The following is a 24,912-nucleotide window of genomic DNA, read 5'->3' as shown; positions in this document are numbered from 1 at the left end:
ACAAACAAACAAAAACCCTCCCCTCTAAAAATCTTCCCCATGTATCATAACTGATGGACTGTGATATTTTCGTTTTACCTGTGAAGCTACTGCTCATTTCAGGTACATCATCCTCTTCCTCATTCTCTGTATGCACTATGCCAGCATTTTGCATATCATTGTAAGACTTGGTTCGCTTTGGAGTCGACTGCTTGGAGCCAGACTGCAGGTTTTGCAAAGCATCGGTGGAAGTCACTTTCCCACTGAGGGGCTGGCTGGGAGGCTTGGGCGTTCCATAATAGTTACCTAGGCAATAGAAACACATTTGCATCTTCAACAGAGAGCAGTTTGTAGCAACAAGATTTCTATTTTATTTTATTTTCAGTTCCATTAAAATCTCTGTCTCTCCCCACAAGTGAGTAAGTAAATAAACTAACACGCACCATTCCCATTTTGGGGGGGGGGCATATTTCATCTCTAGAGCAGACAAGAAAATATTTCTTGCCTTTTAAGTTATTCTTGTTGAATCTAAAAGGAGAAGTAATGGTCTCATTGTTTAGGTGCACTGAGCGTACAAGGACTAAAACAAAAGGCGGTCACGGTGAATAGCAAAACTTCATCTCGTTACATCTGAATTTCAATTAGTAGCCTTTTTACATGCGTGCACCCACACAATGCTGTGGCAGATCTGGAGTGAGCCCTGCAGAAAATAAAAAATTCATGACTGCCATCACCCAGATAAATGATGAAAGGCAAGATGGCCTGCTTTAATACACAGGTTCTTTAGGGTGGATGTTGCATTTAAAAAGCAAAAACTCTTCTCTCTCTGAAAGAAAACTTTGTCAAAGGAGAGGAAAGGAAAGGTACCACGTGGCACTGCTTTCTTCAAAGAGGAAACTCAGCAGTTGGGTCAACTTGGGTAGAAGTGAACAACCAGACCTTAAAGCAAAACCTGAAGGAACAAAGACGCACCCACAGTTATGCGAGCGCACAGCTCTTGGCAGCCATCGCCAGATGTGATGCAAACAGTGCAAAGTGCTTGGGATACCTCGCTGTCATTTTAAGTGACCATGGAAGAAATACAGAGTAAGTGCAGGTTCACTGATGCCAGAACCACACAGAGATATTTCACTGTTCCTGTTTGTCTTCACCTCAAACACCACAGCAGTGCTTGACTTGCCCTGAAACGCTCCACAGGAATCTCAGGTCTGGAATTGGTTCCCACAGCGCTGGGCATTAAAGGAATTCAGGCTTATTGCAAGGCACATCTTTTACTTTTTTACAATGTTCTGTGATATACAACAGTTTTACATAAAACTGCCCACATTTTCCCTTTCAAGAATTAATAATAATTTTCATTTGCCACCTTCAGATGACAAGGGTGAACTTAAAAATTGTCCCCATACTCTCTGGCATGACAAAATATAAAGGATGCTCTCCCATTTAGCTTTGTATAAGCCCACGTGGGGGTGCACGCACATAGCTTCAACTGTGGGAGCAGCACAGAATTCTTCCCTAAAATATACATGTACAGTTGATTACATCCTTCATCTATCTCCATAGACTATATATAACCTGAAAACATTTTCAATTTTTCAGTACGTAATTACATACAAAAGCGTACATACTCCTTTATTACCCGTTATACTACATGGAAACCACATGCCGAAGGCAGATTGTGCAAAGACACTTCAAAACCTCACTTGTGCTAAAAAAAAGAAGTTATTTTTTCATTTATTTTTATACACATGCACGTGTATTTTTGTTGCACACTGAGTTGAATGTTAACAAAGCAGCTCTGCATTGACCTGCCCCACTGCTGTATGCAGTAGTTCCACTCACCCAATGCATTTCATACTGCTCAGCCATCACACACTTGAGGTTCAAAATGACATATCCTTATTTCAGTGTGGAAATGCTAGTTGTTTATCTCAACTCCTGCTTAGCTGACTGAAGTGCCTTTCCCATTAGAGCATCTAAGTCCCTTAAAACGCTGAGGCTGTGCATGCTGTCAGCTTCAGGGAAAGGCCACGGGGATCACCCATGCTCCAGCACTCACAGATCTCAACCTGAGACTCTGGAAGGTTTCAGGAAGGTCTCCAGACATATCAGGAGCAAGGGACACCAGGAACTGTGCTGGCTCAGGCTGGCAGAGTCCATCTGGGAAAGACCAATTTGGACACGTTGCTATCTTTCCCACTCTCTGCCTTCCAAAAGGATAAAAAGTCTTTCTTACAGAGCTGAGGCTGGGGAAGTCAGAGGAGCTCCTACCTCCATGCTTTTACAGGCGGAGTACTAGGACAGTAACACGTGCAGGTTTGACTTAACAAGGTGTGTTCAAGCCTGTATACAACATTGTGCATTCAGCTCCATAGGAGCAGCAACACTCCACATCGCTTTCATCTTCTGTTCATCATTTCAGAATCTTAAATGTACATTGATGCATAATTTATAGGGAGAAGGAAATTACTTCTTCTGGAAAGAGCCTCTAATGGCGATGGAGGCTCCTCAAGCAGGTTGCTGTTGCTGCTAGACAATGATTCTTATGCTCTATATACTGCAGGACTAGTATATACAAAAAGAGGAGGAATGGAAGAGAGAATGCAAAGGGAAAATACAAAGCTAGGTGGGCAGAAAAAGGATAATCAACCCTGCTCTCATCCTGTTCTCTTCAGCGTTCTCCCAAAGAATGCTGCTGTTCTGGGGGTTTTGGGGGGGTTTTGTTTTGGTTTGTTTTTCCAGACAAAATGTGTGTTTTCTAAGAATGTTAACTGCTAAGCAGAGAGATCCACATGTGTGCCATATACTTGGGAACAGCTGTTATTTATGGCACTGCACATCACTATTTTGTACAAAATTTACTTCAGGTCTGTTGTAAATGGTTAAATCTGTTTGCGATGGATGCACACAAAGTGAATGAAGGGGATATATAGATGTTGCTAGTGTGGATTTTTATTTCTCTTGGACAAGAACATAGCACAGATGTTACCAGCGGTCCTCCAATTACAGAGAAATATATGATGATATCTTTGAGTTTTGTTCCTTTTCAGTTCCTCTAGCAACAAGCAAAGCTGGAGTTTCTAACAGCCCGCGGAGAGCTGTTCCTCAGCAGAAAAACAGGCTTCTCTAAAGAATTTCAGATTTGCTTAGTCACTTTTCAAACCAACTGTGGCTGTTGGTACTACTATTAGTAATTATTTTCTACCAACACAGCAGGCTTAGAGGATCCCTAAAAGTGTATATGAACATGTACAAGGAGCAAATATGAATTTGAAAGTGAGCATGGCTCTGCATGTGAGCTCTGTTTTGCAGAATATGGGAAATGCAGCTATTGGGGCTGAACTTTTCTTTCTCCACCACAGGATGCAGATTCAGCCTGAGTCAATATTCCAAAAAATCACAGCTCTTCCTTCAGATTCACACAAGGACATACAGATCTGGGAAATAACCCAGCTCATGATGAAAAACTGCAAAAGAAAACTCCAATCCAGCTTCCAGGTGACATGGAGAATGAGAGAAAATGCAAATACTCTCTTTTCCTCATGTTTGCTAGATGCAGTCAGACCTACTTCTCTTCTCTAACCAGTTCTTTTTGAAGACATGCCACGTGGGCCTGGGCATGGGGGAAGACGCACTATTAAGAGGGACTGGCACTTAAAATTATAATAGAAACTCATGTTTAATCCTAGAAATTCAAAAGAGAAAATATTTACCCTGTGACTCAGAAATCCAAACGTGCACCATTAACAACTGACAATGAACAGCCCAGCAAGAATTTTAAAACACTCAGACTTGACATTATTTGTTCAAATTAAATCTGTCAATGTTTATGATAAAACATACATTTAAAAATATGCATTAACAGTGTTTTGTGAGCCACTTGTAAGCCTAAAGAAGGGGCTAACTTCATAGCCAGTGTAATTGGTACTGAATATCCAATCAGCTCTAATTATTAACAGTATGTTACATGTGCATACACAAGCATCTGTCATCCCAGAGGATCCCAAAACATTTTCTAAAGGCAGCACAGTAGTTATTGCAGGACTCCCCAGGGTGCAGAGCTTCCCCAATGGCTCAAGTGAAACTCTGCAAAACTTCTGAGGACTGTGTCCCTACCGTGATGCCTCAAAGCTGGAAAAGAGCAGCCCATCTCCCAGACAAAGGAGATTTCTTGATGAAGACAGAGGAAAAACCTCTGCTCTTCTGTGGAAATGCCAGTTTTGAAGCAGCCAGCCTAGCAGAAACAGCACCTTCCCATGGCTTATTCCTACGGGAATTGGGATCCTGAGCTTTACCCTCTTCTCAATCCTGCCTACAGCAACCAAATTAATAGCTAATAACAATGCATTCACTCAGCAGATGCACATGCCATTAACTGAATTCCTCTTCATCACCTTTCACTAACCCTGATCTTATTCAGTCCCCTGATACTTACAGCTTATTTAAACACAACCAAAGTTTGATGGCAGCTTTTACAGCCAAAACCATGACTTAATCCAGGCACTCTAAAGCACCACTCAGGAGAGTGCACAAAAATAACAATAATAATGAAAAAAAAACCATAATAGCTATTTGGAATGAGCTGATTTCTTTTCATCTCCTTATCTCTAAGTGTCAGCAGCTTACACATTTTAGCATCATGCACAGTAATTAGAATTTGGTAACAGCTAATCACAACAATAAGACAAGTTCTCATCATCGTAACACTTCTTCCTCTGCCAATTCAAGCACTGATCATAATCAATGAAAGCAATCTACAGCAGCTTCTACCCTGTCCTGCAGCTTACGAATTAAAGCAATGCTGTCAGCCAAAAGAACTTTCTTTTTACATTTTAAAAGCCTAGTGGTAACAGGCAACTTTTCTTACATGTCAAAATAACACAAAATAACACAAAGTTCTGCAGTAAATTCACAGACAACCTCAAGTTTTTTATGTGACCTGCAATTTGAAATGTAATTCACAAAAATACACCAATTAGCTACCTTTAACTAAATAACTATGAATCTAATCCATAAAAACTTTTGACAATCACCTTTCAATTCAACTCGAGTTGAAAGGTCTCCATCCACCCAAGATGTTGTTTCTGGAATGGGTAGAAATGCACAAGAACAGAGACACAATCGAAAAGGGTCTAAAGTGGAACGGATATGAAAGTAGGTGCTTTGCCTGGCAGAGAGGGAAGATGAGAGTATGGAGGCTGCTGCGGTGGGGAGAGGGCAGCAGAGCTGACATGGAGAGGTGAGGAAGGCAGAGGAGCTGCGTGCAAGATCAAGCACGAGCTTGAGCATTAATCCTAATGGTACAACACAACTGAAGAATGTGCTCCTAAACTGTATATTTCAGTTACTTTAATCTGTAGGTGTTGGCTTTGCTGCAGCTGTTATCTTTTTTTTGGGGAAGGAGAATTTGTCTTCCTTTTCTGGTGTGAAGAGATTAGGCCTGGGACTGGGAGTGTATTTGTCTCTCAGGAAAGTACTGAGTGGAGTTCTAACAGTTTAGAATTTACTGACGACTACTGTGAGGCATAATTTTGCAATTATTAAAAAAAAAAAAAACAACAAACAAGAAACGCAGAAGCTTCTGTATAGCACAGGGGACCCTGCGTCCATGAGAAGTGCATCTTATCTTCAAAGCTACCACTCTGTGTTAACAAGGACTCCATTAACTGCTCGTATTTTAAAAATCAGTTCGTAGCTTACTGTATTGATGCAAATGGGTATTTTGGGAAAGAGACTTGGAGATAAGCAGGAAAATTAAGCAAGGCCTTGACACAAAAGCTTTAAATGTAATTATTAACGTAATTGTTTTCTTTACTGAGATGCAGCTCCTCTTCTCCGCATTGCACAAGAACCAAAACAATTGACCCTTAATTTTAGCAGAAGAGCCTCTGCTCATCTAATCCAGCAAGAGTGCTTGTGTCTGATTAGCACAGGATGAATTGATTCCTGGGAGCAGAGCTCCTGCTACAGTGTTTTGTCTGTTCTCTTCCCAGATCACATTCTGCTACAGATTTCTACATTTAGATGACAGATCTGGCTGCTGTCTGTGGGATTCACCTAGCTGCAACTGCACATTGATTAGCAATTGCCTGGAGGAAATGCAGAGTATCCAGGCAACCGGGAGGCGGCCACAGATACAGCATCTGGATCAGAAGCAAAAGAGGCTCGGAAAGAGATCTCAGAGAAATTAACCTGCAATATATGCAAATCCAATTTGCTTTAAATAGTAGATTCTCTGTCAATTTTTGCAGTTATTAGTAGTGAGGTTAACTGAAAGATCAGTCTGGGTTTCTTGTTAAATTAGTCAAAATGTTACAATATGCACATTTCAATTTATGTCTGAAATTTAACATATACTCCAATTAGTGTTCTTATAGGCAATGACAGCATAGCAGAAAGTCACCTACATATCAAATCAGTCTCATTTATTCCAATTTTTCCCACATTGAGATATCACTAGGTATTGCCACATGCTATTGTTAACTCTCATGTACACCTGCGCCCAAGCACATTTTATGCACGGAAAAATTCTAACAAGCCAAAACAAAGCAAAGATACTTAAAGTAACACATAAGCAATATGATCTTGGCAGCATGGGGCACGTGATGGCTATGGAAGCTCAGGGTGTTTCCTGACCTCAGCTATATTAGAGCAACTGTTACAGTCACATGCAAATAAGTATGTGCTTGTGCGTGGTATATACAGAGAACACAGGAGAGGCAGCTGGAACACACCCTACCTAGCACAAGGCTGTAGGAGTCAAAAAAATGCAATGTTAAGCCACTGCAATATGCAGCTCTTTTTCTTGCAAATACTGGAATATTTATATACCTACTCCCACCACAAGGATGTGTCCCATTAACACTTTGCCTCTCTGGAAGGCGGTGGCATGTGTATCGCAGCTCACAGCGTGGGGCGAGCTCTGCAGCGGAAGGGAAATGCCACTGCTTGCAGAGGCTGGGCTGCCTCCCAGCGCAGAAGCGCTGCCCAGCTGCAAAGGGAGCTGTATAACATCAGAGAGGAGCAGCCAATTCTAGAGACCATCCCGAGCACACCCAGCACCAAGACACAATGCCGAAATGTGCCTGGCTGCCATCTATCAATGGACTACTAAGAACAGCCTTCAACATATCAGGCTGTGATTAGAGAGTAAATAATGCCTTAAAATAACCTGAAATCTCCCTTAGGAAAAACCCAACCAAGTCTCCGTATCCTTTTTTGCCAGCAGTGTTTGGGAATAACCTCTTCTCCCAAGGTTTGTCTTTTAAGATGCATCAAGAAGCAGTGAAAAGCAGGACTGCCAATGAACAATTTCCGACAGAGCTCACATTGGAAAACTTCCTACTGAAAGTGCACAGAGAGAAGCCAATCAGGAAAGCCACAGGAAATTCAAAACCACTCTAAAACCCTATCGGTTATTTGAATATTTGCTTTTAGAGAGCGCTACTAAGCTACCACTTTAGCTCTTTGTAAAATGAGGCACTGTTATCAGATGACACTTCAGTATAGCAGCACTCGTGCTGAACACTGATAGTCACGCTCACACACAAGAATGTACACAAAATTGTCTTTTCTTCCTACTAGTGGCTAAAAAATAAAAGTTTTTTTAAAAAGTATAAAAGCCAAAGATAGGACCAGGATTTTTCTGCAGTGCACAGCTGTTAATAAGTGGATATTTGACATGATACATTGTAATGGTGCTAAAGGAGCCATTATGAATTATTGAGTCAATCTGTAGTATGGAGACATTAATAAGCGGATCTTATCTTATTAAGTGGAACATGTTGTTCCGCTGCATGGGCATCCCCAGCATCTGCCACCCTTAGTCGCCCAATCTTCCTGTCATGTTTTGCATGCCACAGACACAGCTCTCATTTCAAGGTTGTACCAAGTTGGCAAGACCCACGGGCTGCAAAGGCACCAGAGAAGATCAGCAAAGAAAATCCAGCCATTTTGCTAAAGCAGCTGGAAGAGCAGGGCTGCTGCAGAGAAACCCACGGAGAGCGAGCACATCAGATAAATTAGGCTAAAGGCATCTTGATTTGAAGCATGTTGCTGAATACACCTCTCTACTTCAGCTGAAATTCTAACTGCACTATTAAGGTAATTTATTACACTCATTAAGTACCACAATCGGAGACCCTGTCTACAGTAGCTGGTTTTATGCACTTTAAAAATGTTAGCAAGTCACCCCATTACATCTTAGTCATGAGACTAATGCAGATTACTTATTACTTCTCTTGGCAATCACATAACACTTGTCCTGAGAATGAAAGATGATGCCTTGACAATAATATGCTGTAATGTAATAACCCTTCACACGTTATAAAGTGCAGCACTTTTTCTTTTGAGAATCACTAAGTGCTGGGCAGGCATTCATTAATACCACCTTGCCAGACCCTGGCGACACAGCCATCCCCATTCAAAATTCAGCCACCATGCTAATGTCTCCGTGTGTCTCTGCACAGCGCCCACCTCCACGGCAGCATTCAGCACAGCCCCCTGAAATACCATTGCTTCAACTCTCTCCCCCCTATTTGTAACAGGAGATAGCTGCAGGCACAGGATATCTGCTGAAATATTAATGAAGAGAGAAGTAAGTGTTGTTTTAATATTCTCCAGGCCAGTAACCTGAAATATAGAGCAGTCACCTGATTTGCCCAGGGACACTCAGCAGCTGGGGAAGAAACGGGAGTAAGAATGAGAAGTTGTGGTTCTGCTCAAAACAGTCCTCCCTTGGGGTTCCCGTGAGAGCCTGCAACCCAAATGCAGAAGTAATTGCTAAATAATTAGTAACCTACACAATTACCTCCATTCATCTGTCAGTATTTTATGCCCTGAAGGATCAGTCAATGAATACCTGAGATTACTATTATTATGGTTTCCTATCCACCAGAAGGCCTAGACAATGTGCAATCTAAAAAGAATTTTCCTTCCTAATGAGTACTGTCAATGGGAATTACTAACTGGCTTGAGTGTGTTGCACGCAAGCACCGATACTGGTGCGGCATCACAGCTTTGGGCAGGTCTTCCAGGATTTCAGCTCCAGTTACTGGATTCATGTCATCAACATGTAGCTTTCATTAGGGGAAAAAAGAAGTTTCTAGGCTTTATGGTTAAAAATCGGCATGTTAAAACTGGAACTGAAACCCTGAGGAATTAAAGCTTGCAAACGCCCCCTCCCACCTGATCAGGAGCTTTGGAGCATTTTGGGTGCAGAACACACCACGGAGGTGACAGGTGACCGGAAAAGCAGCTGCCATGCCCACTCTGCATTCACCAGGATGTGAATCAAAAACTGCCCAGAGGAGCCTATCTGCAGAGCACCAGAAGAAATAATAATGACATTATGCAGCCCAGTAGGCAGGCAACACCTTTTTTGTCCTATTCAGCTTCAGTTTCTCTCTTTGCACATAAAGCACTTTCAAAACCCAGCTTGTTCTTTCAAAACCTGATACACTCTCCTACTCTTTTATGGTTTCCAACTGTTCTCCTCTTCTTGTTCTTTATGCTTTCCAAATCAATAGTATCCCTATCAGCATCGAAGTCCTGTGTATTACCCCTCTTCCAACAGTTCCCTGTTTTCTAGTAATTTTCCCCAGAAGTTTTCTTCAGTAACTTACTATACAAATAATTATCTTACATCTTCCTCTGCAAGGTTTTTCCAAGGACAGTGCCAGTACCTGGATGGCTTTATGCCTCCAAGAGGCAAACAAATGCCATCCAGTAATGCCAGAATTTTCATCTTGATTACTCAGGTCAGAAACACAGAGCATACATCCATCTCCCCACCAATCACATGCAGATGCTTAGGAATTAAGGGCCAGAAGGGACCTTGGGACCACCGTGACCACAAACCACCATCCTGCTTGAGCCACATGAACTTGTGGCTGCCAGGCATGTGGAAACTATGCCATTCGTCATCACTACTCTCCATTTCATAGCATTCCCCTTCCTTCATCTCTAAACCATCTAATTACATTCTAATAAAAAGCAACCCTATCTTTGCAATTATTTGATTCCTACCCAGTAGAATAGGTAACATTATTAATAACAAAAGCCGTGCATTAAAGGTATCATTTTATTGTTCTCCAGAGAGAAATAGAAGACTATTTCCTTTTGTTGGGTTCTGTCCCTCTGGTTTAGAATAAACTATCACTGGCAGGGTCAAAAATACAATCAACTTCATCATGGTGGTACATTTAAAAAAGGAAAAAAAAAAGAAGGCAGCAAAATGCAGTATAAAACAAATTATAATTAAAGTAATCTAAGACTATAAAGCTGAGCATTAACAAAGACTTGGACATTAGGATTCTAACTTACTTTGTGGTCTGGGTTTTTTGGTGGATTTTTTTTTTAATAGATAAAATTGCTGCTGATTGCAGCATTGAGTCTGAATCACATCATCTTCCAAGATCTAATCAAGACCAACACTGTCTTGATCAATACAGTTGTAAAATAAGATTTTCAACAAAAGTACAACAAAGCCATTAAAGAAATCTTGGAAGGCAGCAAAATCATTTCTTGAAGCTGTAAGTGAAAAATGAACTTTATTTATTTCACATTACAATCAAATAGTAATGTGTCTTGATGCATATGTGCACACATGCATCATCATTATTTGCTTTATTCTTATTGATTTTTCCTTCCATGGGCCAGCTCTCCAGAACCACTATGCACCAGCATCGCCGATGTCAATGGGGAAAGAAGCTTCTCAGCACTTCTGACAAATTATTCCTTTAAAGTTCAGACACTTCTATCATCCACAGAAATGAAATACACATTAGACTTATGAGAAATCAACCTCATCTTCAACAACTCAAAAGAGCAACCCATGAAATCTAAACAGTTTAGCTGCTACTGCATATAATCACGTAAGCAATGAAACTACCATGTTATAGCTGTCCCAGATGGGTACAGCATTTCCTGAAAACTAATTCCCAGCAAGTCCCAGGAGCCAGCTTACAGACAGTTACCCATTTTGTCTTTCCAAGTAGAAAGGTCACCAGAACAAATACGATCAGGAAGTAATGGCGAGGCAGTTCAGCTGATTTATTTCAAGTACCATGACAAAGAAAACTAATTTAATGTTATAATTAGAAACATGGAGAGGAAAAAGCTCATTTCAGAGAAGTGCTGCTGCTGGAACAGTAGCATTGGTGCTGATGGAGCTAATCAGCTCAGAGAGGTGGAAGAGCGAAACCAACTTATACGTTTACCATCTCCATGCAAACCAGGTTTGACAATGCAATTGTCAGCAGTTGGGAATAAGTGCAAGGTCTAAAGGTGACCTACAGGGAGTTTTTACGGAAGTAGACTAAACAAACAGTGTTTCAGGACTTTTTTTTTTAGAGCTTGAAAACCAAACCCACATGTGACAATCTTTTTTGTCCATATTTGATGACTGTTTTCCAAAGACTATCAGCTATTTATGTGTAGTTCCTATTTTTAAATGTATTTCATGTTGCTTACTAACGGCTGCAAGAATAAGGCTTTTTCAACTTCCTGTAATTACGACAAGACCCATTTAACTTCTTGCAAATATAAGTATGACACGAATGAGCTGAAGTACACTGGAAGGACTTTCAAACCTGTAATGTATTTCTTTTCATTGTCTTCTCAAAAGGTACACCTGAATGTTCTCCAGGGAAAAAAAAAAAAAAAGAAAAAAACCCCGCCCCAAAAGGAATTTTCAATTTAAAGGAGATGGAGATTGCAGGTTTAGTTACATAAACCCTATCGTATACCTAAATATGTCCGATTTGCATTGCACTTTCTTGGAAGTCTTTTCTTCCTCTCACCCTAGTGACATTTCAGTGCCCCTTGGCTGTCTTAGTGCTGCTGTTTGTAAAGCTGTGTTGTGAAAAGGATCAACACAATGACCCAAGTTAGAAGTAATTATACAAGAATAAATAAGAAAAAAAAAAAAGGCGGCCAAAAGCAGTGCATCATGTAGCTGCATAGCGAGACACAACTGGGTGATGAAGGATGTATATGTAGGGAAGGTGAAGGGAAAGAGAGACAGCGGGAGGGAAGAAAAAGTGAACAATGATATGGGCTATAGTGGACACAAAGAAAAGATGCATTTTCATTCACTGCCACTCTGTCTTCCCTCAGTATTTTGTTACTGGATTTCATATTGGATCTTCCTGGCCTACTGACGTTAAACTTCTGAGGTAGTTAACTTGAAAGGAAAAGACAAAATGACAGCAATATCAGAATTCCCTCTCAGGGTAAACAGAGGAGAGGGAAGTAGAGCACTCGGATGGAAATTGAGGTCCTAACTCAAGTTGGTTAACATGAGCCAGGGTGTTGCAAGTCTGGTGTCCCACCACGGTTATTTGAAGTGCTTTTTCACTGCCCATGGCTCCATACCTTCATAAGTTCCTACTTCCAGAAGGGTCCCACTTCGCTCCAACTCCAGAAACTCCTCCACAGTCAGAAAGTTATAGTCCACACCAGGCACTTCTCCTTCTCTTGGAGGGCGGGTTGTGCCTGAAAGGAAAAATAAGCACGTTAATATAGATGTTTTCTTATCAAGAGTTAAAAGGGACAATAAAAAATTATCATAAAGATCCAACAGTATCTGTAAAATACAATTCAGTGAGTTACACAGACAGCAGTGTCAAGAGTTCATCTAGAAGTTAGGAATCCACATAAAAACAAGACAAGACATAGATCAGAGGTTGAGCTGGTGGAACCAGTTCTTTTACCCCACGTATTTGATATTCCCAGAAAGACTGTCCAGCAAAGAAACCTCTCATATCACATGCAGAAAACACAGCTGGAAGAGTTTGGTATCTGAGCATATGCCAGCAATTACCTTCCACCATTTGCAGAGACTCTCATACTTCAATAAACTGTAATATGCATTCTCAGATAAGGCAACTTCTTTCTAGCTTCCGTTATTTCTTCATCACTTTATCACTCTTCTCACAGAAGTTCACCTATAAGCTCATTTGAGTTCAAGAAATACTTTTTCTTTTGAGTAATAATTCACACAGAATCTCTATCTAGCACTTGACAATTTAAACAGTACCCATGGAGATCGGGGCTCTGATCACTGCTACTCTGCCAGCTCTGAAACTTCTCCCTTCTGACCAATTTACAACCCTTTGAAGCATGGTGTGAGATGAGTCATTTCATGACTTTTTGCTAAGATGGCTTGGGCCACTGCATTTTAGGTCACTGAGCACAGCTTAATTGATTAGGATCAATTTCTGTTCAATAGCCTTTATTTTCCATGACTCCGGAGGCTAGGAGATGGCTGGATTCTGTACATCTGAAATTAAATATAAATGACAGATTTACAGATGGTACAGGAAACTGAACTTTAGAAGAAAGAGCAGCTTTAGAGAGTTGGAGGTGTCCGAGTGCTGTGGCCGCAACCAATCTGCCGGCTTGTGAATAACTTTAGAGATGTGGAAACCATATCTAACATTTAATGAAGCATGATTTCTCACTTCTGTGGGACCCCTCTGGCCCCTGGGCAGTGCCTTCTCAGTGCATACAATTTCTTAAACCCTCTATAAAAGGACTGAAGAAAGTATAAAGAAGCTGAGCTTCTGGAAACTAATTGGGAAGGTTTCTGCTCTCAGAAGTTGAAAGAGCATAAATTTACCATGCCTGCATCTGGCAAACGTTTTCCTCAAGTGCCAGGGAAGTGGAAAGTCTGCTTATGCCCTATTCATCTAAGAGACTGTTCAAGAGGTCAGTCTTGACAGAGTGACACTCTTGAAAGACTATCACTAGATTAATTTCCTTGATAGACATCCACTTTCTCTAACATCCTCCATTTCTTGTTTCAAAATAGAAACTCACTCTCTTTTTTTATTACTTACCATCAGCCCTCAGATAGTCTATAAATTCCTGTGCTTTTTCTATCATTCCTTCTCTTGAAGCTGTGTAAATGGGTGAAGGCAGGAGGAGGAAAAGCAAAAAAGGGGATGGAAATGATGATGGATATCTTCACCCCACTAGCAGAATTACTCTTTCCTATTTGAAAGGATTCAATCTTGCATTCTTTGTATTCTTGAATCCTTACAGTAAGACTACAATGATTTTTACCAAGTAGTTTGTAACAGATGTCTTTCACAGATGTAGACCAGAGAAGTACCTGAACTGCACCCCACGCCTCTCTCTGCCCGAGCGCCTGCATTTCCATCTAAAGGCAGGCAGCGAGGCTGAGCAGGCAGCGAGGCTGAGCAGGCAATACCCTCCCTGGCATTCAAGGAGCATGCAGGCACCCGGGAGGAAGGGGCACAGCTTGGACGCAGCACCTCCTCCTCAAGCACGAACATCGCTGTGAACGTTCAGGCCATGAGGACCCTCACCAGGGCATCGTGGCTTTTGACCCCTGCCAGGTTCCTCTAAACCAGGCACACAAGATGTAAGGAGGAAGAAGGAGAAGCTTCAGCAGTAAGTATGCCCAAGGATGCACTGGAGCTGTCCCATGCCGAGAGCACGGTGGAAGCAAGAATTAGACTCTAGTGCTCCTCGTCCAATGCATCAGTCAAACGTCACCCTGAGCCATGCGGCACACGAGCCAAATGACAAAGATCGGGACATACTTTTTCTCAGTCACTGACAACACACATTCATGAGACACAAAGATCATGGAACTTCAGGATTCATTTTACTTTATCTTTTAAAGCCGCCTTCTTTTCTTTATCTATATCTTCCCACAGAGAGTATTTATTAATCGGGGTTTTTTTCCTTCTGAATTTTTATAGCAGTAAAATTGCAGTCAGCAGTTTACCAGTGCCGGCTGCCTATTTGACATGACAATTATATCTCTGCCATAATTCCTCTGAGCCATTTTAATGGATCTATTTGTTTCATCTCAGTGTTCTTAATTTCCTGAATATGTTCAAGTCGAAAAATCGCAGATGTGCCTGCTATCAGCGCGATTGCCTGCAACACACGCTGAATGCATTAGAAACGCCAAGTCGCCGCTTAAAAGAAAAACATTACATCAGAGAGATAACATTTGTCACCTTGCGTCCGTCTCCAGCAACAAACAGAGGGAAAATAAAAACTACCCCGGTTAGAATATCTTATCTGGGCAAAGGCGAAAAACCCAACAACTTTCCATGTTGCTGTCTAGAGCAAAGATTGCTTGCAGATGCTCGGGCTGTTATCCTGCTTCACATCTGAGCAAGTGTTACTGAATGCAATTCAGAAAGGCAGGGGGAAGGGAAAACCCGCCTCCGTTTTTCTTGTAGCAGAATGACAGGCTGCCGGCTGGACACACGCCTGGCAGATGGCATTTCAAAGAGTTTTCATGAACCATCTGGGATGTGTACAATGATTACAAACCACACTTACAACAAAGCCAGAAGGGTTGCTTCACAAGGGGGGTGGGGAGAGAGGGCGGGTGGAAAGAAAGGGGGAAAGAAAAGAAAACCAAGAGGCGCGTAAGCGAACTCGATGACTTTTCTCAGACACAGGATGCCAAGAATAATCAGCACCTTCCACCCCAAGCCCTTCCACTGCCTGAAACAAGTGCTCGACTACTGTGCAGCATGTGTGTGCACAGCCCAACGCCATTGCAGGCTGCAAGCTACCGTTGGAGCTTTCTGCTGATAAACTCCAAAATGTAATTAAGTCCCCCATCAGTAATGCCACTTAATTATGTACAAAGCATAGTGTGTGTCTCCTCCCTCCCTCCCCCTTTAAAATGCATTTCAGCACCCTTACCACAGGATGGTCATCACCGAAGGAGAAGACTGTACGTTTTATCAGAGCTAATAGCAGACCAGACCACTGCTAATGGCAGAATTAATTGAGCACAATGAGTGCTGCAGATGGCCCAAATGTTAAGATACTCCACTAGAAAAGGCGAGGCAATCATATTTAAATACTTTAACCTGCTTGCCATGTTTGCACCGAAATATTAAGTGGCATCAAATCTTATTGCCATTAGGTAGCAATTTAGCTAATTAATTTGAGCTATGTCCCACTGTGTGACTAGCTCAGAATTGCTAATGTTACTACAAGAAGAAACTGGAGGAGCAACTGAGTGGTTACCGACTCCTTCTGCACATTTAACGGTTCATAAACTTTCACTCTTATTTGGCTAGAATGTCCCACAACATCTAAAACTACTTATAGACATTAAATTCACAGTGGAATTGCTCAAATGTTCTGCAGCCACAGAAAACTTAAGAAAATAAATAAATAAAAATAAGGCTGCTGGTAAGCATTGCAGGCTTCACCTTCTCTTGGTCTGGAGGTAAAACTATATAAAACTGGGTGGCTCAGATGCTAGGTGAAATATTGGCCTGGCTGTTGGTTATCACACCCAAGCTAGCTGCATCCCAGTTTATTTATGCACCACTAATGCCTGGCCACAGACGAGGGATCTCACCATAGGCTGGTGACCCCACCTGAGATACTTCTTATAGACACAGGTGAGTTTGCCCATGCAAAGCCCAGTGCTGTACTTAAGCTAACTAAATTAAAGCTTGTCATCCATGCCTGGAATAACTAGGCTGTGGCTCAGATGTACTGATGACTATCAACTATTATTCTGAATAATTTAAGTGGCCATTTAAAACACAAATAGCTGCTGCTGTTGTGTTGCCTATCAACCATGCTGACAATTACCCAACATGAGTCTCAATTATAGTATGGCCAGATTGTTAATATGTGATTCAGGGGCTGTTTAGCTTCTTATCAATCTACCAGGGCCTCATGTTAAGCTGTTAATAGCCACTGATGCCCTGCTGCTAAATTAATCAGAATCTTTGCTTATTGTAAAGACTTCAAAGGGGCTGTAGTCACTTCAATTACTTTCTTGTTAAAACAAAAACAGTTCTTGAGCAGTAATTCTGTTACCATGCACCAAAACAGCCCCTAGCAAGTCATTTAGAAGTTGACTTCTCAAGTGCAGAACACCTACATTGCCCATTTGCAAAGCAATGACTTCTGCAGGATCCTTATGCAATTCCACTGGCTGGCAACCATAATCTGGTAAGCCACCAAAATATAGCTGATCAAACCACAAGTCATTTGCTTCTCATCTCCACTGACCAGCTTCTCTTAAAATGACAGATAATGTGGGAGTTATACACTCAGAGTAATGATATAATTGCTACAACCATATTTTATACAAACTGAAGTCACTGGTGGTTACCACAGGTGAATGGAACTGTAGTAAATAAGCTTTTAATGTGAAGTGTACAGGGATGCTACTGTCTCGCGAAGCTGCAATGCCAAGCGCTCTTGTGGGTGTTTGCTAAGAGGCTCTCTGCAGGTGGGCTAGAAGGAAGGATGCTGCTCTTACCATTGCTCTCAAAGACTGTTATTTTTCTTCACTTGGCAAGAAGAGACTGCTCTCATCACCTACACTGACAAGATCTTCAGCTGCCAAGGAAGAGACATATTAGGAAAACAGCCCCTCTTCCCTCTGCACAGTGTTTAGAGGTCACCTCCTTTCCTCATGTCATAGAATATTTGGAGAGCCTGCTTTTGCTCTCCTGCATCTGTCACCTATAGTGCCAGATAACTGGAAAGCAGGACGAACTTCACAGATCTGCTAAAGGCAAGTGGAGAAAGGAAAAGACAGAGACAACCTGGTCTGCCTCCAGAAGAGGCAACCTGATTAGCAGCCAAGCTTAAGGCAGAACTTATCTGCAGCACAGTATTAGAAATAGCCTTATCTATGTGAACAAAAAATAAAGTGTAACCTATCTGTAAGAAAACATAGTACACCGAACTAGTTCATCTTATTGACTTCTGGGGTTATCCAAGCTAAGACTACTGACTGGGCTTTTTTCAACAGCAGTAGAAGGAATTGTATTTGGCCACTGTTATGCTATCCATTATACATGTGTGTGTCCGTGCCTACCTGTAGTAATTTATAGTTGTAACTACACTAAGATATGGAAGCTTCAGAGAGGTCTAGCCTGTTACAAACCAAACATGCTTGACTTATAAATACATTTTTCTCCTGAAACTCGAAACTCAGGAAGCTCATTCTGGGCTATTAAATGCTGTCTGTCCCTTATCTAGTCAGTGACTTGATACCTATAAACCACAAGAATGTGATAAGGATTCAAAGTGTCTTGGTGGCGGAATAGAAATTCAGTCCAAAGGAGAATGTGGTCTGTCGCTAGAAATTCATTCATGGCTCTCTTAACGATGCATGCGCAGGAATAGATGCTGATTGACTCTTCCTGGCCACACAGATGACTGCAGTACTAAAAGCAAATTTCTGTCACCGTAATCAGTAGGAACAACTGATTAAACCCAGAAAACAGCTGACCAAGACAAACCTGTCTTTCTACAGACACATTTCAGAGAGAAATGCATTTTGTGCTGTGGTCTAAAGTAATTTCTCTTCTATAGGGGCTGATGGAAGGGATTTGTACCAAGAGTTCAGTATCTCCTCCTGCTCCACCAGCCTTTCCAGCACTAACTGGCCAAAGCTGGATCCCAAAGCAGCAGCTTGTGCGGATCCCCCCTTGCCCAAAGGACTGTGCTGACCACGCACAAGAGCAACGGCAGGTTGGCCCTCAGTGCACGTAAAAGCTGCTCTCCCTCTTTCTGAGGCACCGTGTCCTGTTGCATCTCTCTGACCCTTTCTCTCAAAGAAGTGCCCACTGCCTGGAGCCACCCTGGAGAAATGATTCAGCCAAGTCGCACAGCAACAGCTCAGAGTTCGTATACCCTCCAGGCAGCAAGTTATTTTTGTCCCTTTTAAATCTATTTTTGGTATTCCTGTGGCCTTCTCTGCCACCAAATAAGAACACTGATAATCTTGAACACGTTTATCCTTATAGCACTTTGAGGTAGAGAAAGTGGGTTTGTTTCCATTTTATAGCACAAGATCAGCCAGACCCAGGCTCTCAGAGGACCTCAGGAACCTAATTCTAGAGAAATCAATGGGATTTAGGAAACCCTACAGATCAGGATCAGGGCCTAACAGATTAAAAGGGACAAAAATAACTTGCTGCTGCACTGGGGCATTGCAAACTTGTCTGTATGTGTTGTGAAACACCATGCCGTGGCTACACAAAGCCAATTCAGCATGAAGGGGTTCACTTTTGACTGTAATGTCAATTTAAAAGAAACTGCTGATTACCTGATGACTAGACGAAATAAGGGTACAAAAGGTGCCACACTGCCCAAGAAAGCCACTTTAAAAAGACCTGTTTAAGGATCTAGGCCAAATATTCAACTCTAGCAACATCTCCCTGACCTGGGAAAGTACCACCGACGGTATTACTGCAGTGTGGCAGTTGCTAATGCAGTTACATTCTCTTCATCTGTCCTACAGAGCACTCATTTGTTTTCTCCTAAGGAAAAAAAAGTATTCTCGCATCCAATAAAAAACATAAATAATAGATGTTCTTGGGTTCGCAATAGCAGCAGCTTACCTTCTGGATCCCTCTTTTTGAGTGATTGCTGTTACCTCACCAGACACCTGCAGCCGAATCCCTCTCACTTTCCACAAGGTGGGACACCCACCAAGAAGATTAAACTTCATGAACTAATGAGTTTGCCATTAATCCTGTATTCAAGGAGTTCAGCAACATGACATCCACTAATTTAAATTGTGAACCACTGATGAAAAAGCAAACTATGTAACCCCTTGGTGAGAAGACCTTAGCTGTAACTGTGCACAGTTTTATTCTTTCTAATATATGGATTAGTGTAATAAAGTGTAATTTTATAAATCAATAAAGCTGTAGTAATGAGATTGCATTGTAATGTTATGCTTTTAAATATTGGCACAGAAATGAATGGAAATTGCCATTTGTATAAGTGTGTATGTGACTTATGGGAAGTGAAATTAGCTGAAAGTAAATTAACAGGGTGATTATATACTTGCATTTATATTCTGTTTCTCTCATATACACGTTTTCAGAAGTCTCGATAATGCTACAACCATGATACACACCTTTATTTCAAAAGGACCACCTTTCTTCCATGTAATAATTGTCATAGTTACCTTCAGTAGAAATTTTGTCTATCTTGGAAAAAGCTACAGCTGAAGAAGGTGTTAAATTAAATACATACACTGGATAATTACAGAGCACCCTTATTAGCTGGTTATTTTTAATCCCGTAGATCATTTACTCTGGACTAGCTCAACTGAAGTCTAACCCAATCCCCTTAGTGCTTGCTCAGGGCTGCCCCACATCAGCCATCTCAGGCCTTACCAAGCAGAGGCACAGCAGTGCTCTACGCTGCGTGCCCAGAGCAGCTATGGAAAAGCACAACGTGGATTAGGATGACTATCCCATATGAATGTGCACATCCATCTTAAATACAACAGGCCAAAAGTGCATGGGGATGAGTGCTTAAAATCTACTTTGAAAAAAGTCACAGGAGACCTGGGATGTAGGGTCGCTCCCATGCAAACAGCAATTTTAAACAAATACCTCATGGTCTTATTTATACTTTCACATTATAGGAAGTAGTTTATCTGGAGGTACAACTTATCTTCCTTTATATCCGCTTTCTTCATGGCTACATGCAAAGCTATCTGATTCCTACAAATTGCCAAAGAGAAGGTGTAGCCCAGTCTAAGATTTTCATAAGGTAGTGAAGCATCTGGTGAGCAGGTCTTACGAGGAGAGGTTGAGGGAGCTGGGGTTGTTTAGCCTGGAGAAGAGGAGGCTGAGGGGAGACCTTATCGCTCTCTACAACTACCTGAAAGGAGGCTGTAGCGAGGTGGGTGTTGGTTTCTTTTCCCAAGTTACTAGCAATAGGACGAGAGGAAATGGCCTCAAGCTGCATCAGGGGAGGTTTAGATTGGATATTAGGAACAATTTCTCCACTGAAAGAGTGGTCAGGCATTGGAACAGGCTGCCCAGAGAGGTGGGGGAGTCACCATCCCTGGAGGTATTTAAAAGACATGCAGACGTGGCACTTCAGGGCATGGTTTAGTGCTGGGCTGACGGTTGGACTTGATCCTAAAGGTCTTTTCCAACCTTAATGATTCAATGATTTTATGATTCCATAAGTCAAGGGCTAGCGTTAAAACCAAGCTGAGAACTGGTCAGTAGAAGCACTCAGCTGCTGAGAAACAAAACACCCATCAGCTCCCTGTCATGTTTGGCTGAGTGGCTGAGCTTAAGACAGTGTAGTATTAAAAATTGTTTTTCATTAACTACTGGATCTTCATGTGGCTTGGTACGAGTTTTGAGTAGGTCATATTTGAGCAGAATAATAGAATAGGTGAAAAATAAAACACACTCAAACCTTTTGCTTAATGTTAGAGACAGGAGACTGGGAGGAGAGGGCTTTGGGAAAGATGAGGGGCCAAGACAGCACTTGGGACTGAATGTACTGCAAACTCTCACAAGATGAATTGCCAAGTCAGAGACACAAACCCATGCAAATCACATGAGCTGACTTTACTGGCTTTCCAGAAAAACTTAAGGGTTTTGTAAACATTGCACAATCCTTTTCACACACCATGAAGTAATGGAGGAACTTTGCAGTTTGGTGGAAGTCATGCAGTGGTGCCTTGAAGCAGAAATAAAGTGAACAAGAACACAACAGTTTTACCTTTGATTTTTAAAATTAAAAAAAAAAAAAAAGAAAACTCATATGGGCGATATATTGGACTATTGTAACCAAAGGAAGAACAAAAAAACACATCAGAAACTACTGTCAGCCATATACATGTAAATCTGTTTCACAGTGAGATTAGCAGTAGATCTGCCCAGGAGCAAGACTGCTTGTTTGTTCCCCACAACGACACTACTACACAAGCTGCCTCAATTATTGGAAGGAAAAAAGTCATCTTTTCTTTAAAACTTGAATACAAAAAAATTTTAATCTCCCTAAAATGATGTATCATATTTTCTATTCTACTTCAAGGCTTCAGATGTGTCCTGTGAACAGATATTGTAATTAAGCTCGTAATAAATCAATTCTCCAACACAGACCAAACACCTGCAGTATTTCAAGTCAGTTTTTATTTTTAAAAAAGTTTGCTTTTGACACCTGCATACATATGTGCACATATATCCATGAAAAGATACTCTGCACTTTAAAGCTATAGTAATAAATAGGAGATTATTTGATGTCCACTAGCTCAGCTGCTTCAACAAAGATTACTTACCTCCCTTGCTGTTTGTCTTCGAGGCTGTTTGTACTGCAGAGATAAGTACAACACAATGTGGGCCATCCCTGGTTGGGTGTGATATAAAACTCTTTCTGTTGACTTAATTACCCTTCTAGCAGACCTTTAATTTGCAGTTAAAAGTCTTAATAAAAAACCTTGCCTAACACCATGTGGCTAAAACTAGATCAGTTTGTTAGTCTGATCTCTGTAAAATTCCACTATAGAGAGAGTCATATAAAACTTACACGTTTATTTCTAAGGCATTGCCTGAAGCTTATTTCAGTGACCACATCCAGTCTACTGAAAAGAGAGACTCAAAGAGAGGATTTTTTTTAAAAAAAAAAAACAAAACACCATTCCATCACACTTCCACAGGAATCAATATCAATATTTAAACCAGCAGCATACACTGGAGATATTGCCTCCCCGGTATACCTTCTTCCCCTAGCCCATGGCTGCGAAATGCTATAAACCTAATGGACTTCCAACTGCAATAACCTCATCACACTCTTAGAAAGCCATGAGTCTCCTGTGGCTCTTCTATTTTTGGCTCTGCCCACCCACCATCCCTTGGTTATGATGGGTCTTGTTCCTTAACAAATCCTCCTTGACATTTGCTTAGTAGTTTTCCAGCTTCATATTCAATACTGACCAATAAATGCAAATGTATCAGATATAGCAAGACGTATGCAGATTACAGAAACACGGAGTTATGTAGCCATATGGATGCACTTACTGGAAAACTCAAGGGAAGGACTAGAACAGACAGAAATCTACCCAGCAACACGTGCATTTAAGCACTATTCCCTACAGATCCTGTCCCTTAATTTTACCTGTTCTTAACTGCTACCAATTTCTGTACTTTTTTCAGTAGCTCTGTATGCACAGCACGCTTTAGTTCTTCATGATTGCTAATGCTTTTGCTGGTTGAAAACATTCTCCTGGTTCACTTTCTGTAACGTTGTGATTAGGTAACTGCTCAGGATGTTGAAAAAATGCCAAACATGAACAAATTGCTGTTTTGAGTTTCGGACCCATCTCTATTGATAAGTGGGAAGTGTTAACATGTAAAAGAAAACAAATACATTAATTTTAATTCTTTTCTTACTTCACTGAAATAAAAACTACTAGAATATTTTATTATTTACAGTTCCCTTGCTGTAAATTCCACAGCCCTAGCTCTAACACAGAAAGAGCTTATTAATCCTTATAGTTTTGTAAGTGCAATAAAATACTAAGGAAAACGAAAGTTACAATACATTTTCCTCACTTTTAATTAAAAGATTCCCTGATACAGTAAGCCTTGCTGGTTAGGCAGTGCGTAACTGCACCTCTGCAGTCTGAAGCTAACTGTCATGCTATTGATAATGTATACAGGCTTCTCCACTTATTTTATTGCTTTTTTCAGTTGCACACAAATAATGAAAACCTTGCCTCCAAATCCTGTCATCACCTGTGAATTTCATAGGCTATATACCCACAGGGTGCTTTACTCTGCCTTTCTGAAGCCAAGCACCACCCCTATAAAATACTCCAGTGCTTAAACTGGGGACAATGACATAGCGTTTGGCTTAAATGGTCTTTGCTTCATTTCATCTGATGATTTCTAGTTATACCTTCTCTCTGTTAAATGTCCCTGTGTAGGCGTTTATAGCTCTGTGTTCACACAAAACAATCATTCCATCACATTACACACTCCGTCATTTTATTAGCTTCTTGCAAATAATTTTCTGCAAGTGCCCCAATTTTAAATGCCATTTTAAAGTCATTTGCTGGTTTACCAGTGCCCTTCTGGTATTGACTGGCCGACAGACAACACAAGATGGCACACAGAGCCGTAACACTGGCAGCTCCCGCTTTCACTGTGGTGAGTAATTCCAAAGTATCTCCAGGTCCCCACCAGTCACTGGTTTGAATCCAACATAAATAAGCAGCACACAAAAATTATCCTTGTGCAACTGCCTGGCAGCCCAAACAAAACAAGCTGTTCCTTGTCTTGCCTCCAATTCCCGACAAATAAGAATACCACCAGGCTTTAGCTTGTACCTGCGTTGGCATCACACCGAGGGTAAGGAAGTAATCCTCAAAACCGCAATTACCTCCTCGGCTTAGCCACGGTTGGTGGGGGATGTTGTGATCTGGAGTGTCAAGAAGACAGTTTTCCAGAAATCTGCTTTCTCATGCTACTAGATCAGTACATGCCCGGAAAATGAATGCCTGAAAACACATAATTAGATCTGGGCTCTAATAAAACAGAGAGATGAGAATCTCTCAAAAGTATCTATATGTTATTTGACAGAGAGGACAGTCAAGTGATTATCAGAGCCAGAATGTTTGTCTTCAGGACAAGGATGTCATATAGCAGATAAAACCTTACTAAAAAATAAAGTTTAAACCTGAACTCCAGCACTTATTTTCAAAGTGTGAAGCATTTATCCTTTGACAACTGTGTTGAGTCCTTCAGATGAAACCACTTTGCCGGACAGATGCTGGTACAGAACTGGTAATGGCACTTGCTGCAAATCACCTGCTTAGTTCAAAGCACACGAACACCCCATATCTTCAAGACCAACTTCCATGCTTCACGCTAAACACACACTCAGGTTTCCGCAGGATAGCAGCCTAGAGGCAATAAATGTTTCATAGATCAAAAAAAAGAAATACACTTTTTTTATTCTTAGCTGGGTTTCTGACTCGGGACCCTCTGCTGATTTAAGGTGATGCGGGGTCCCCGCTGCCCATCACGCTGGTGGAGGCAACGAGGCTGGCAGGCACCTCCCAGCACCACAAGTCCCAGCACGGGGCTGCCAGACTTCACCAGAGGCCCATGTCAGCATGCTGGGCTGTGA

At 41.4% G+C, this 24,912-nt stretch overlaps 1 protein-coding gene across 27 annotated transcripts in view; it reads right to left on the bottom strand.

Annotated features, from left to right (window-relative positions):
* Positions 1–24,912, bottom strand: part of MAGI1 (membrane associated guanylate kinase, WW and PDZ domain containing 1) — a 360,734-nt gene that overhangs the window by 79,382 nt on the left and 256,440 nt on the right. For all 27 annotated transcript variants that reach the window (XM_064453525.1, XM_064453527.1, XM_064453528.1 and 24 more), the window contains exons 3-4: positions 12,355–12,474; positions 79–285 (exon numbers count right to left, since the gene is read on the bottom strand). In XM_064453525.1, coding sequence (XP_064309595.1) covers positions 79–285; positions 12,355–12,474 — 327 coding nt within the window. The remainder of the gene's footprint in view (positions 1–78; positions 286–12,354; positions 12,475–24,912) is intronic.

This window comes from Phalacrocorax carbo, chromosome 6 (assembly GCF_963921805.1).
Source record: "Phalacrocorax carbo chromosome 6, bPhaCar2.1, whole genome shotgun sequence".
In the NCBI taxonomy this organism is placed as follows: domain Eukaryota; kingdom Metazoa; phylum Chordata; class Aves; order Suliformes; family Phalacrocoracidae; genus Phalacrocorax; species Phalacrocorax carbo.
The sequence above is the reverse complement of the archived record's forward strand: the minus strand, read 5'-3'. Positions and strand labels throughout refer to the sequence as shown.